Here is a 16432-nt window from a genome sequence, read left to right as displayed (position 1 = left end):
TTAATAGGAGTTGTATACTGGATTAACAAATGTAGAAAAATTAATTCGGTTCCAATCTCACAACAAAATTGTGAGCCTAGAGGTTTTCTAAGGGTAGCTATTACCAAGTAATACGCATGCAAATACAGGCACAGGTCTGCTTCTGTAGGCACGTCTCGCTCAGGACAGTCCGTCCAGCTGCCAGCGCCCTGTGTGCATGGCTGGCCCTTAAACTTAAGACTCTGATGGCATTTGTGGAATACAATGAACAACATAAACTGATGAACAAAAACAGATCCAGAGACATAGAAGCATCGAACAGACTGTCAAACCTCAGAGGGAAGGCAGGGGAGGGTGGGAGGAGGGGGAGCGTAAGAGAGCAACCAAAGGACTTGTATGCATGCATGTAAGCATAACCCATGGACACAGACAGTAGGGGGATGAGGGAATGTGCTGGGGGGTGGGAGCGGCCGGGGAGAGGTCAATGGGAAGAAAAGGAGACGTATGTAATACTTTAATCAATAAAGAATTTAAATTTAAAAAAAAGACTCTGACGGGAAAAATTAAAGTCATCGAAAAAATCGCTTTATGAGAAAAGACAATATACAAATAAATCTCAACCATTCCAACCAGGAGAATAAATAACTTCAAATCAGCGATCTGTGTGCTTCTATAGTGCCTGCAGCGTTAGAGAGCTTTTTATTAAGGAGGTGGCTTACCCATAAAGGGGCGCACAGCCCCGGGTACATAAAAGCAAGCCGCCCACAGTTCCTTTTTCTTCAGTGCAGCAATCACAGTTTTCCAGGACCAACCTGGGCAAGGGGGACTTTAGCTATTGAGCACCTGTGCTTTTATCGGCCACTCGGGGATTTTGTTCTTACATTATGCAACCTCCCACGCGTGCAGCCTCTCCCCCTGTTTTCCCATCTGACTGTTCCCATATCAACACCGTTTGGCCCACGGGGGGAAGGAGAGTTCTTGGAATTATCCTGTGGGATTTAAAGCAGCGGTCACCAACCTCTCGAACCTCATGGACCACCAGTGGTCCACGGACCACCGGTTGGCGACCGCTGCTCCAAATGTTTCCTTAAACCAGCCGTCGCCAACCTTTCAGACCTCACGGACCACCAAGGTCCACAGACCACCAGTTGGCGACCGCTGATTTAAAGGACTCGCATAACCAACGGATGAGAAAGGATGGAGTATTACTCTGTAGGTTGCCCACTTCTCTGTTGGGGCCTGTGAGGTACAAGACAAAAGGCACCATAAGATCATGACCCGCAAGGAGCTAACTTACTGTTGATGAAATAATAAGGCAGTAAATAAAAATCTGTCATGGATAGTTGGGATTGTCTTTGTTTTGTCTTTGTATCGAGGTAGATAGTTTATATACAGGTAAATACCCATTATCTGAAGTGTGCAGGTGAGTTTGGACTAGTACATACCCCCATGTAAATTTAAACCCTGTTGAGATACAGAGCATTTCCATCACCCCAAAAACCTCCTCATGCCCCTGCCCAGCCGTGTCCCACCCCCACCAACGGCAGCCCCTGTTCCCATCTCCTTTACCATACGTTCGTTTCGCTGCTTCTTGACCTTCTTAAGAAAGAAATCATACAGTTTTATGTAATATTTTTACTTTGTCTTGAAGTGAACTTGTTAGTCTTCTTTATAACTATTTTGATAACTTATCTGTAGCAGTTTTACAAGGAAAGCAGCTTTTTATGTACGTCCAATTTAAAACCATCTGTGTAATCTCACATTGGCTGAATTCATTAGACCTAGATTCGTGGATCATAGTCATTCGATTAATTATCACAAGGTTTAATAAGTAACACCAACCTCTTGCCAAACATAGCTTCAACTGTAAGTTTAAAAAAACACAGTGTTCTACACTGCTGTTTTAACAAGTATATTTCTTATAATGAGCATTCATGGTCTAGAAATTACAAGTCAGCTGTCCTTGTAATTATTCAAGCTTTCCAATTATTAAATGAAAGATTTGCACCTTTAATAGATGTAGAGAGTAGCTCGACTTTGTAAGGAGAACCTACAGACTAAGGATAGATGTAACTTGATTGTGTTGGTATTTGGACGTATCAGCCAACCTTCTTTCCTGTCTTTCTTGCCCAACAAAGAGTAACGATGGATCCACGATTTTACATTAGCAAAAGCACTCCCACCAGTGCTCCTCCTATTCTCAAGTATCCTGCTTTAAAAGAACCTTGTGCCCTTTATATCAATGTTAATTTTTAAATTTCATTCTTGATTCTACTTACATTCTATCTCTTTCTCCTACAACTATGGAAAGAAGTTCAGGGAAAACAGCAATCGTTTTTCACTATAGGAATTGAAAAGGTTTTATAATGGAATGAAAACTTAAGCAATATCTTGAAATACACATAGATAAAAAGAAAAAGGAAGGAGAAAATCAGAAACATAGAGAACATAACATCACACAGGAGCGGAAGAAATAAATAAGTAGAATAATGGCGGATAGGAGAACTTGAAAGTTGGGTAGAAGAATCACAGAATCTGAAGAAAGGGACCTTGGGAATCCCTAGACTTCCTATTGCAGCACAAACCCCCTCTACCCCACCCACTTCAGATATCCACTGAGCTTCCGCTTGAATCCTATGGGGGGCACTTCCTGCCTTCTCGTAGCACCCATTCTTTTTATGGATAGTCATAATTAGGAGACAGTTATTTGTGCTGTAGACAAGAAGGCACTGTCCATTTTTGAACATGTGCATTTAATGGCACAGTGTCATTATACTCTAGGGAATTTAATCTGTGCATTAGGGAAGGGGCAGAATGAGTTGTTTCGTATGGGGGTTACCTTTTTCTTTCACAGCTTCATTGAGATATAATTCATACAGCATCCTATGCACCACTTTAAATCACACATCCAGTAGTTATTAGTTTATTCACAGAGTTGGGTCTCCATTACCACAATCAATGTTTGAACGTTTTTATTACCCCAAAAAGAAACCCCACACTCCTTAGCCGTCATCCCTCCAAACCTCTCATCTCCCCCAGCCCTATGTAACTACTAATCTACATCCTGTTCCTATCCATTTGCTGCTTCTGGCCATTTCATATAAATGGAATCATACAGTATATGGTACTTTGTGACTGGCTTACATTACTTAACACGTTTTTAAGGTTCATCCATGTTATAGCATGTATCAGTAGTTCACTTTCTATTGCCAATTTATAGTCCATTGTGTGAATACATCACATTTTATTTATCCAGTCCAATGTCAGTTGGGTGACATTGGGTGGTCTCTATTTTTTGACTATTATGATTAATGCTGCTGTGAACATTCAGGCACAAGTTTTTATGTGATTCTATTGTCAATTCCCATGGGTATATATACACACCTAGGAGTGAAGTTTCTGGGTCATATGGTAACTCTCTGTTTATCTGGCTGAGGAACTGCCAGACTTTTCCAAAGTGACAGCATCACTTTATATTCCCACCAGTGGTGGTGAGGGCTCCAGTTTCTCCACATCCTGACCAGCACTTATTACTGTCCGTCCTCTTTATTATCATTGTCCCAATGGGTATGAAGTGGCATCTCATTGTGGTTCTGATTTACATTTCCCTGGTGGCTGATGGTATCGGTCACGTGTTCATGAGCTTATTGGCTATTTGTATGTCGTCTCTGGAGAAATGTGTATTCACAATTAAAAACCCATTTTTAATTGTGTGGGGGTTTTTGTCCTTTTATTATTGAGTTCTGTATTCCAAATACAATATATGTTTTATTCTTTATATGTTTTAAATACACATCCCTTATCCGGTATATGATTTGTACACATTTTCTCCTATTCGGTGGGTTATCTTTTCATTTTCTTTATAGTGTCTGGGTTACATGGTTTCAGCCTTTTAATCATTGTGGGGTTGTTGTTTGTTTTTTCCCCTTACGTTCTAAAATCATGGAGTTTAAATTGTAAAATTCCACAAATCTGTATGCTGCTCCTGCTTTTGCATCTCTGCTGCGTCCAGTAGAGTGGCAGTCTGTTAAAGGCTGCATCTCCACAGCCAGCCGCCTCAGCCCCTCGACGTTTTCTTCGCAGATCATGGAGCTTCATGCCTCATGAGATGGTACAATTGTTCGTTGGTTTTCTTGCAGGTCAATCGGTTCAGTAAGGTGGAAGACCGCGCCATTTTTGTCACTGATCGTCACCTCTATAAGATGGACCCCATGAAGCAGTACAAGGTGATGAAGACCATCCCTCTGTACAACGTGAGTGTTCTCCGCTTCTCTCCGAGCAAAGGGGTACCAGCCTGGGTGGGGTTCGTGAGCCACTCATGGGCTGACAGTCTGATCACTGGAACCTTCGGGGCTTTAGAAACCCTGGAAATGTTATGCCCATCTTATGTTTTATACAAATGTACAATTTTCTCTCAGGAGGATCCAAGGCTTCTAGTAGATCAGTGAAAGCATTTTTTTTTAAGCATAAAGACTCTGCATTCTGTGTGATCGTTCTCTAGTCCTCATTCTACTCACTGCTTCACTGTTGTGATACATAATATGTTTTCGCATTTATTTTCATAAGGCTTGTTCTTTCTCTGTGCCTGATCCCGCTCATTGCTTCAGTGTGGCGACACCTCATATATTTTCTTATTTATTTTCATAAGGCGTGTTTTTATACAGAAATGGAATCAGGTAGAGGAACAGTAGAGAATTACTTTATGAAAGCATTACCTCTCTTTTAAATGTAAAATGTATGCTGCTCCCTGAAGTTCTTTTCACCAATATATTTTACCTCTGATCTAAACCCACTCGGTGGCTCACTGTCTCCCCGGGCTTTTCAGGTTCTGGAATCAACTCCTTATTTGAAATGAGAAATTTGGTAGGTGTCTCTTTGAATTTCAATACGAGATTTCTTTTTCATTTTTTTTCCCCCTGCTGTATGAGGTCGGCTTAACAAGTGACTGTTCTAATTCTTCAGAAAGATCCTACTAGACCCCAGATCTCTTCACGTGAAAGGTGATTTTCTCTCTCTGTTAGTTCTTAATGAGGGAGGTCTGTGCCGGTCCCGGGGTAGACCGTATGAGGAATATTATTAGAGTCTTTTAAGTCCTTTTGGTCTCTGCAAAAGGGAGTAGGAAGCACATCGTTTTGTAGCTGTATTTTGTTAAATCAGGAGTCTCGTTGGTTGTGAGGTACAGAGAAAGCAAATCATTCCTGGCTTTGCTAAATGATGTAGAATATCACTGCAGGATGATTGCTGGAATTATTGCCCAGCTTGAGATTGGTCTTCATTATGCACCTCTCTCCCCCACATACCACACACACACGGTCTCTCTATCACCTTTCAGAAGGCTAATGGATTGCAGCTAATAAGAAAATGCTCTTCTAAGACATTCTTGATTGTATATATTCTTAGAAAAGACTTGTAATCTTATATACCAGTCACAATTGAAGCCTAATGACCCTGCCGCCTTAAAGTAGGAGGTAAAGGAAGATAAGGGGGGGATCAGATTTTGCCTACGTCTAATGAAGTGTGGAACCAAACAAACATAAATTGCGGTATGCGTTGTATTTCTTTTTCTTATTTTCTGTTAAGTGGAGATCAGTCAGGCACTGAATATAAATTCAGTAGCTAAACAACTCTTTGAACTGAAGTTCTTTTCCCAACCTACCTTCCTTTTTTATGTCGACTGGCGTATATTTATATTCACGGTTCCCCTTATCACATTATCACAATTCAGGTTCCCAATGTCATCGAAATGAATGATGTTTAACAATTGTAGCAAAGGTTAAACGGTGTCAGCAGGATGGATGCACATGGTCGCAGGTGCTCTCAGTACTTGGCCCATATCCTCTTGTACCCCCTTATTTTCGGGCACACCGGCCTAACTTCCAGCAGCCAGCATCTTTGTCAAAAGGCTATGCTGCCAGAACTCACTTTGCCTCATGCACAGAGGACTGGAAATGCCACCCCCGCCCCCCTCAAGCCACCCAATGACTAACAGGTGTCGGGGGATAAATACTCCAACACTGTCACCATTGACCAAGGTCATTCTGAGGTGTGTTTTCTACCGTTTCCTAGACCTGCCCTGCAGGAGTAAGCTGCAGCTGCCCACAGTGGAAGCCGATGGGCCATCCTGGCTGCCTCCCCTTGCCTGAACCCCTCTCCACCCCCTTGCCAGCGTCCCTGCACCTCCCAAGTCAGGTCTGTGTGCCCATCAGCCTTTGTTCCAGGGTGTGTTCTGGGAGGAGCCAACTTTAGGGTAGTGGCTAGGAGGGAGCAGGTCGAATGGGATAGGGGACTGCCACCTGGGTCGGTAAAAATGTTTTACAGTCCAAAGCAAATGTGGCAACCTGTGCAAATGTGGCAATGCATTAAGTCCGGATAATAGGGACGTGGGTATATGTTATTTTATTCTTTACTAGAGGCCTGGTGCACAAAATTCGTGCATGGTGGGGGGGGGGGGTCCCTCAGCCCAGCCTGCACCCTCTCCAATCTGGGACCCCTTGAGGGATATCCAACCGCCCGATGGGATCGGGCCTAAACAGGCAGTTGGACATCCCTCTCACAATCCAAGACTGCTGGCTCCCAACCGCTCACCTGCCTGCCTGCCTGATTGCCCCTAACCACTTCTGCCTGCCAGCCTGATCGACGCCTAACTGCTCCCTGGCCAGGCAGATTGCCTCTAACTGTCCTCCCCTGCCGGCCTGGTTGCCCCTAACTGCCCTCCCTTGCCAGCCTGGTCGCCCCTAACTGCCCTCCCCTGCAGGCCTGGTCCCCCACAACTGCCCTCCCCTGCTGGCCTGGTCACCCCTAACTGCCCTTCCTGCTGGCCTGATCACCCACAACTGCCCTCCCCTACAGACCTGGTCCCCCCCACCCAACTGTCTTCCCCTGCAGGCCTGGTCCCCTCCAACTGCCCTCCCCTGCAGACCTGGTCCCCCCCAACTGCTCTCCCTTGCAGACCTGGTCCCCCCCCAACTGCCCTCCCCTGCAGGCCTGGGTCCCCCCTAATTGTCCTCCACTGCAGGCCTGGTCCCCCCCCAACTGCCCTCCTCTGCATTCCTGGTCCCCCGCAACTGCCTTCCCCTGCTGACCTGGTCTCCCCTAACTGCCCTCTGCTGGCCCGGTAACCCCTAACTGCCCTCCCTGCTTGCCTGATCACCCACAACTGCCCTCCTCTGCTGGCCTGGTCACTCCTAACTGCCCACAACTGCCCTCCCCTGCCGACCATCTTGTAGCAACCCTTGTGTCCACATTGGGGACAGCCATCTTGTGTCTTGGAGTGATGGTCAATTTGCATTTTACTCTTTTATTAGATAGGATACCTTTTGTATGATTGAAATATTTTGAAATTAAAAACATGGTTTAAGACAAGGAACCCTTAGAAATGATAATGCTGATCATAGTGATGGAGCCGCTGAGAGGAGGTGAAGGAGAACGATTTTCATGTTAACCATGTTGAGTTTTAGGTGTCACGAAACTTATAAGTATACATTTCATAGGTAGTCAAAGGTCTCATGTTGTAGGGAGGGGAAGAGTTCAGCACTTATGATAAAAATTTAAAAGCAGATGTGTGTACAGCTAGAGACTGAAATTATGAGTCTAGAGCAGTGGTCGGCAAACTCATTAGTCAGTAGAGCCAAATATCAACAGTACAACGATTGAAATTTCTTTTGAGAGCCAAATTTTTTATACTTAAACTTCTTCTAATGCCACTTCTTCAAAATAGACCCGCCCAGGCCGTGGTATTTTGTGGAAGAGCCACACTCAAGGGGCCAAAGAGCCGCATGTGGCTCGGGAGCCGCAGTTTGCCGACCACTGGTCTAGAGGGAGGAAGGGGGCAGATTATTCAAGAACATCCACCCATTACATGGTGGGGAAAGAGAGAATCGCTGACGGGAATGGAATAAAAAGGAAATCTCTTCTCTATGGCCCTCCATTTTCTCAACTCTCTTTTTGTAAAATATATTTTTATTGATTTCAGAGGGGAAAGGAGAGGGACAGAGAGAGATAGGAACATCAATGATGAGAGAGAATCATCAGTTGGCTGCCTCCTGCATGCCCCACACTGGGGATCGAGCTTGCAACCCGGATATGTGCCCTGAATGGGAATTGAACCATGACCTCCTGGTTCATAGGTCGACGCTCAACCACTGGGCCACGCCGGCCAGGCTCAACTCTCTTTTCATGTGCTAAACAAGCTCTCATGTTTCTTCGGTTCCATCTGGTTATGGATTATTCTAGGAAAGAAAAGAACTACGAGAGCACCATGTTTCAGAAGCAAATCGGGAAGTTTTCAGAAGTAAGAGTAATAGATAAAAGCATGGAGCTCCGTGTGCCACACTCCTCTCCTCTCGTGCTCTGCTTTTCATTTCTCCGTCTGCGTTGGCTCCCGGGAACAAAAGGTGACCATAAACTGTCATCAGTAACACTCCGCTGTGTTTCCAGTAAGGTTACAGGTGGAAGTAAGGGGGAGGAGCCTGAGGGAGATCCAGGACACACCGCCACCCAGGCTTCAGAGCAGCTCTAAGGGACTCTGTTACCCTGCGGCCCTCAGCAGCATGAACGCTTAGATAGTCGAAGTTTCAGCCATTCTCTCCGTCTCTACCTCTCCCTGTGTGTGTCTTTTTACTCTCAGTTACTCTTCTTTGCAGCATGGGCCAGCTCTAGACTCAAGTCTAAGTCAGCCAGCCCAGCACACTATTAGAGTTTCGTCCTACACGAACATATTGAACACAGTGTCTCCGATCAGGCCTCACCATAGCAACCAATTCTGCATGAGCCAAATTGGTATTCTAGTTCCTTGTCAAGTACTTGCAATTCTATGCATAGCCTTTCCTGACTTGTCCTAGTATACCATATATAGCATGGGTAATGATCACAGTTCCTTTTGAGTACAATTGATCTCTTCCCTCTGCACTTTTTGACTATTGTCCTTAGTCCCAAGCCCCATTTGGACCTGGGTCACAAATCCTGCTGAGTACTGGGGTGGGTCATTAGGTTTTCCCAGTGGGAAAAGGATCAGTGGAAGAGAAGAGCTTCAAATAGGCCAAGTTCATCAGGCATCCTTGAGTCCTTGGAGTCTTCCCACCTACCCCCCTTCCAATTGCCAGAAGCCCAGCCTTTCTCAAGCAGGACTTAAAATGTGCTATATGTATAGTAACTTAGGGTACATGCATGTGCATGCAACTATCATTGTTGTGGCCGTTCCTGCATCCAGTATGCCCAGTCTTTGACTCACCTAGAAAAAGCGGACATCTGTATTTCCTATAAAATCCCCTGATTGTTAAAAGCCGTGCAAGCCAAACAAAATGCGTCTGGGGCTGCACTCAGCCCACAAGCCACCATTTGCTAATCCTATGTTAAAAGGTCTCTACTTGTCATTTGTTATTCTAAAGGAGCAGTAGCCATACCCCTTGGTTTCCTCCACGCCAAACGTTAAAAATTCTGAAATCAATGATGTGTTTTATTCTAGACCTTGTGTAGTAGAAACAGACACGACCCATTCCTCACTTTTCAAAAACTAGTAGGGTGTCGGCTTTAGAAGAATGATTTCTACTTCAGTGAGGCAGCGAAGGAATGAAGGGACTCTTTGATAGAGGTGTCTTTCCTGCCTGGAGAACTTCCTACCCCCTTGGAGTTCGCTGCTACTTCTGTCCCTACAATTTATAAGTGTTTGGGTGTGTTTTGTTTTTTGTTTTTTTGCCATATTTGTTTTCTCTCTCTTATGACACTTTGCCACTAAAATGCCCCTGTGTGCATTCTCCTAAGAATAAGGGCATTTGGAGAGAAACCAAGATGGCGGCATAGGTAAACACCTAAACTGCTGCCTCGTGCAACAATTTCAAAACTACAACTAAAAGACAGAACGGACACCATCCAGAACCACAGGAAAGCTGGCTGAGTGAAAATTCTACAACTAGAAGGAAAGAGAAAAGCTCACAGAGAATTGGAGGTACGGCAAAGGGTCTTTGTGCGCGCAGAGAGGAAGGGCGGCTGAGAGCCTGGCTGACTTTCTCTGGCGGAAGGGGGAAGGAAGCCCCCGAACGCACTGAACCCCAGTTCTGACTGCACTGAACCCCAGTTCCGGGCGAGCCCCTGGGGACCCATGCTCTTACAGGGGGAGTCTGGACTCTCGGGCGGAGACTCGGGAGCCGGGGAAGGCGGAGGACTGAAAGTGCACGCGCGCTAGTGTGCACAAAGGCTGCAGAGGTTGCCACAGGCTTTCCCTAGTGGAAGGGAGTCAGAGGCTCCTGAATGCACTGAGCCCCAGTTCTGACTGCAGTGAACCCCAGTTCCAGGCGAGCCCCTGGGGACCCACGCTCTTGTGGGGGGAGTCTGGACTCTCGGGCGGAGACTGGGAGCCGGGGAAGGCGGAGGACTGAAAGTGCGCGCGCGCCAGTGCGCACAAAGGCTGCGGAGGTTGCCACAGGCTTTCCCTAGTGGAAGGGAGTCAGAGGCTACTGACTGCACTGAGCCCCAGTTCTGAATGCAGTGAACCCCAGTTCCAGGCGAGCCCCTGGGGACCCACGCTCTTGTGGGGGGAGTCTGGACTCTCGGGCAGAGACTCGGGAGCCGGGAAGGCAGAGGTCTGAAGGCACGCACGTGTGCGCAAGGGCAAGGCTGACGGGAAGCCAAGACTGAGGCTCCACCCCATCCAAGCTGAGCACAGAGGCTATTGCAATTTGGCAAGTCTAATCCTATAAGGCTGTCTCCAGCACCGAACTTCTCCCAGCATAGACACAGCTGATCCTTACAGCCAACTGGCCTGGAGGTCAATTCCTCCCAGTGATACCAACAACAATAAAGACTTAACTACAACAAGGCTGTACACACAGTCCACAAAGGGGTGCACCAAGAGTATCCACCTCAGGTTAACTGGGGAGGCCGACCCACTGGGCCATATTGGAAACCCAGCACACAAATCTACCTTACCAACTCAGGGAAGTAGTGAAAATGCGGCGTCAAAGAATCAGATCACAAACGAAAGAAATGGAGGAAAACAAACGACTGGATATAGAATTCAAAACCACGGTTATAAGGCTTTTTAAGAATATCCTAGAAAAGGCCAATAAATATAACGAGACCCTCGAAGATATGAAAAAGGACCAACTAGAAATTAAACATACACTGACTGAAATAAAAAATATTATACAGAGACCCAAAAACAGACAAGAGGAACACAAAAATCAAGTCAAAGAATTGAATTACAAAGAAGCAAAAAACACTCAACCGAAAAAGCAAAAAGCAAAAAAAAAAATCCAAAAAGTTGAAGATAATGTAAGAAGACTCTGGGACAACTTCAAGCATACCAACATCAGAATTATGGGGGTGCCAGAAGAAGAGAGAGAGCAAGATACTGAAAACCTATTTGAAGAAATAATGACAGAAAACTTCTCCCACCTGAAAGAAATAGACTTACAAGTCCAGGAAGCCCACAGAACCCCAAACAAAAGGAATCCAAAGAGGACCACACCAAGACACATCATAATTAAAATGCCAAGAGCAAAAGACAAAGAGAGAATATTAAAAGCAGCAAGAGAAAAACAGTTAGTTACCTACAAGGGAGCACCCATACGACTGTCAGCTGACTTTTCAACAGAAACTATGCAGGCCAGACGGGAGTGGCAAGAAATTTTCAATGTGATGAATAGCAAGAACCTACAACCAAGATTACTCTACCCAGCAAAGCTATCATTCAGAATTGAAGGGCAGATAAAGAGTTTCACAGACAAGAAAAAGCTGAAGGAGTTCATCACCACCAAACCAGTATTATATGAAATGCTGAAAGGTATTCTTAAAGAAGAGGAAGAAGAAAAAAGTAAAGATAAAAATTATGAACAACAAATACATATCTATCAACAAGTGAACCTAAAAATCAAGTGAATTAAAAACCTGAGGGACAGAATAATCTGGTGAATATAATAGAATCAGGGGCATAGAAAGGGAGTGGACTGATAATTCTCAGGGGGAAAGGGGAATGGGGGGTTCATGAAGAGACTGGACAAAATCATACACCTATGGATGAGGACAGTGGGGGGGAGGTAAGGGCAGAAGGTGGGGTGGGAAATGGGTGGATGGGAGATATGGGGAGAAAAAGGAGAAATAATTGTAATAATCTGAATAAAGACTTATTTAAAAAAAAATAAGGGCATTCTTCTTCAATGCCACAGTACTCATCTCATATCTAAAAAATGAACATTTCCATAATATTTAACATCCAACACAACTCAAATTTCCTCAATTGTTCAAAGAATTTTTTTTACACCTATTTTTAAAAAACAAAATTCAGGCCTGAACAGTGTTGCACTAAGTGGTTAGAGCATCGGCCCATGGACCAAAGGGTTACAAATTCCATTCCTGCTCCAGGGCATGTGCCTGGGTTGCAGGTTCAATCCCTGGCCCCTGTCGTCATCCACAATGACAGTCAGCCCTCGGGTAGCTAGAGAGGAAAGGCTGCCTGCTAGTTCTTATAAATTTCTACAACCATTCTCTCGCCCCTGGACTGGTGGCAGCCATGTTACTCTCTCTGTAGTTGTGCGTTTTCTAGAATGTCGTATAATTGTACTCCTGCAGCATACGGCCTTCGCAGACTGGCTTCTGTCACTTAGCAACAGGTATTTGAGGTTCCTCTGTGTCTTTCCATGACTTGATGCCTGGTTTCTTTTTCATCACTGAATAATACTCTTTTGTGTGGATATACCATAGCCTGTCCATCTGCCTGTTGAAGGACATCTTGGTTGCTCCCAGTGTTTGGCAATTCTGAGTAAAGCAGCTATAAGCATTCACATGCAGGTTTTTGTATGGACACATGTTTTCAAATCATTGGGGTACGTAGCTATGAGCAAAATTGCTAGATCGTGAGCTAACACTAAGTTTGGCTTTATAAGAACTGCCAAATCGCCTGCCAAAGAGACCATTTTGCACTCCCACCAGCAACTAATGAGAGTTCCTGTTGCTCCACATCCTCATCGTGACTGGTATTCTCAGTTTTTCTAAAAATTTAGCCATTCTGACAGGTGTATGGTGGTGGCATGTATTTTTCTATGACCCAAACTGTGTAACTCAGCACCTGCTGGGGTCTCAGTTCATCTTCACCTACAAGCATAGCTCTCCACACTCTGTCAGTGCCTGCCTTTTGTGCTCAGGAGATAAAGGCTGATCTTTCTGTAAAACTAAGCAAAATGTAACTAAAAGAAAAACTGGGCACCTTTTCCCCCCCTCCTATTAGCAGAAGTGTTCTATCAGTGTATCATTGAACAATGACTCCAGTCGCTCTTCACAGGAAAGATAAAAATGGGAAGTCATGCTAGGTTTTGGAGAGTATTTTCAGTCAACATTGTTCTCGCAAATGGTCTAGTCAAATAATTGTCAACAACAACCTGAGAATGAAGCATTCAGGTTATAGGTGGCCCCTTTATTAGCCACAGAGAGACTTCCTATGTGCAAATACTGCCTGGTTATGGGTACGGTTTCTGCCGGCTGGAATCTGTGTCATTGTCCTTAGGATCCTCCCCCTTGAGTCACTCGCTACACTATATTTGTGAGCTGTAATATCAAATTAAAGCATTAATTCCAATACAGTTGTCCAGAAATGTTAAAATGTTTTACCTTTAGGGGTTAGTGGGGTAAGAATTGGAAGGATTTGCGGAGCTGGGAGGGAGACTGTGGTTGCTGCGGCTTCATATGGAGAACAAAGGCGGGCAGGAATCCACGCAACTACTAATATTGTACCCAAAACTGGGATTGCCACCCCTTTGACTCTGGGAATCACCCTAGAGATCACGGTAGACTGGTGAGGAAGATCACACCCTGTGGCCGGCGCACACTGCTTGAGTCCGCACATTTCTGCCAGGGGAGCCGTGTGGACACGGGCTCACCCCAGCCAGCGCCCGAGGAGCTGGTTGCCAAGATTGAGTTTAATTTGCGTAAACATGAAATCTGTTCACTTGTTTCGAGTGAAATGGCATAAACTGAAACATTTAACCTGACCTCAGCCGGAACCTGCCTTCCCCTTTTGTTGGAGAGCTGTGCCCGATGGGTTGGCTCTGCCCATGAATGTTGTTTGATACAGTCCCTTTTTTATCAGTATTGGGCTCAACGGCTAAGGAAGCCGCCAATTAATTACACAAATGCATCCTTTCGTTCTGGAGAATAGGAAGCAAGCTGGGGAGAGAACAGAGACGCTTATCTGAACCGATGTGACAGTGTTGTAGCAGTGAATGGATTGTAATTATGCCGGGCTTCAGGCTTTATTACTCTATCTGACGTGACTTGCTAGAAAGATAGTGTTTTGTTTGGAAGATGGATTGTCCTTGTAATGTGTCCAGGGGTGAACCCTGCTGAAATCCCCGGGCCACCAGCTCTGCTCCCCATCACCATTTCTAAGGCACAGTCGCAGGAGAAGGTGTTTCCATGGTAATCTCAGGGGCAGCAGTCAGCTGATGTCTGGCCCTGCCTGCCTGAGCTGGTGTGCGCCAGCCCTCTCCCCTCCCTCCTCCCTCGAGCCTTTCAACTATGTTTATTAGTCCTCTTTAATGGAAAGGAGAAAACCCCTTAATGTCAGACGCTGAGTGGCACTCAGGTTTATTTATTTGCTTAGGTGATAAATTTACCTTCCTAATTGATACTCAGTGGGTCCCGGAAGCTGTATTATTTTGAACACCTTGTGCAAACGTTTTATGTTTGCCTGTTATAACAAAGAGAGCCGCTTACCAACGTTAGATATTCGGAAGCCCCTGATCTCAGGGGGGAAAGTGCCATCCCTATAAAGAATTTTTAAAGATGCAGATGTTAAGGTTATAGTTTAATTTTTTAAGAGTCTCTTCTTGCTTTGATGGCTGTGGCAATGAAACAATCTTTGCACTCTCCTAATTTTTTATTTAGCATTCGATTTCATTATTGGATTTGAGTGATCCATGTGGGTTTAAATACTTCTAAGAAAAATGACTTCTAGCCATGTTCTCTCTCTTTTTCTTGTTCTTTCTCTCTCTTTTTTTTTTTTCTTTTTCGGTAAGAGAGAAAGAAGTGAGAATCCCAGAGCTAAGCTGTCCATTGTTTTCCTGACATGTGTGTAGAAGTAAATGCCTTTCGTCATACCAGTTAGAGACCACAGTTTATGTTAAACAGTACTAAGCAAACTGATTTATAATGTCAGAAGTCAGTGCTTCCCGGCAGGAGGTAGAGTCCATTTTCATCTGTACTGTACTTGGAAATTCAATTATAAATGTAAAAGATGTACCAAACCAGTGTCTGAAAGGAACAAGTGTTGGAGCCAATGTATGACCCCTTTAAGAAGCCATCTTGTTAAAGAAACACAAAGCCTTTTTGAAAGCTGAGGTACAAGAAAATTAGTTTGGCACCACCATATTTATCCAGAGGTCAGATTCCTAGAAACAAGATCCTTTTAAAACAAAGTCCTAAATGGAGGCATGGACATGAAAAGATTTCTGCGGCCCTGGCCAGTTTGGCGCAGTGGATAGAGCATCGGCCTGCAGACTGAAGGGTCCCAGGTTCAGTTCCGGTCAAGGGCAAGGACCTCAGTTGCAGGCTCAACCCCCGGCTGTGGTTGGTGTGTGTGTGGGAGGCGACCCATCCATGTTTCTCTATCTCATCATCGATATTTCTCTGTCTCCCCCTCCCTTCCACTCTCTAAAAATCAATGGGAAAAATACCCTCAGGTGAGGATTAACCCCTTCCCCCCCCCAAAAAAAAGATCTCTGGGTGTGCAGAAATAGATGTCACTAAGCCAAGACAGGGCCCTCTTTTATGCAGTAAACACTTTTGAGCACCTATGGCGCTCTGGGCGTTTGCTGCAGTCGCGATAGAATAGTGCGTGCATCCCACAGTCTCTGCCCACAGACCTCATAGTACAGGCCTGTGGCGGCCACGTGGGTGCACATTACAGGCACCTTCCTCTCAAGAGGAAACTGTCCCTCGGAAAGCTACAGCATCCGCCCAAGGCTACAAAGCTCACAGGGAATGGAGCCCTGGGAACCACAGCCCTGGCGGTGACCTCCTACTGCTGCCTCCCTTCCAAGCCAAGTAGCACATACGAATCAAATCCTATCTTAAGAGAAGGGAAAAAAATAACAAGAGAAATATTCATCGCATGCCCAATACCAGGCTTTAGACGGCTTAAGTAGACGATCGCTCCATCTTTATAAGAATCCTGTGCAGGAAGTTAAATATCCTTTTATCAGTGAAGAAACCAGTTCTCAGAGATGTTAGCCAGTGCAGGTGTTTTGCACACCAGAGCCCAAGGGAGCCTTCTAGCTGAGTTGCCTACAAAACACTCTTTTTCTCTCTCCCGTTCCCTTTGTTTACTTGCATACGTCTTTCTGAGCATAATAATTGCTTCCTAAAATATTCCATCTTAACCTTTTGAGAACAAGTGGCCTGTGGGCCCTGGGGATCCTGTAGGAAACTGCCTCATCAAGACTAGCTTCTGTCCTGGCCACGCCCC

At 45.1% G+C, this 16432-nt stretch overlaps 1 protein-coding gene across 1 annotated transcript in view; it reads left to right on the top strand.

The window, feature by feature from the left end:
* The window catches only part of MYO1D (myosin ID), a 283903-nt gene that overhangs the window by 176855 nt on the left and 90616 nt on the right, over positions 1-16432 (top strand). The window contains exon 20 of the mRNA XM_080678530.1: positions 4119-4232. Within this exon, the coding sequence (XP_080534656.1) occupies positions 4119-4232 (114 nt within the window). The remainder of the gene's footprint in view (positions 1-4118; positions 4233-16432) is intronic.

This window comes from Plecotus auritus (genome assembly GCF_963455305.1).
Source record: "Plecotus auritus genome assembly, chromosome: 7".
Lineage (NCBI taxonomy): Eukaryota > Metazoa > Chordata > Mammalia > Chiroptera > Vespertilionidae > Plecotus > Plecotus auritus.
This window is presented reverse-complemented; position numbering and strand designations above follow the sequence as displayed.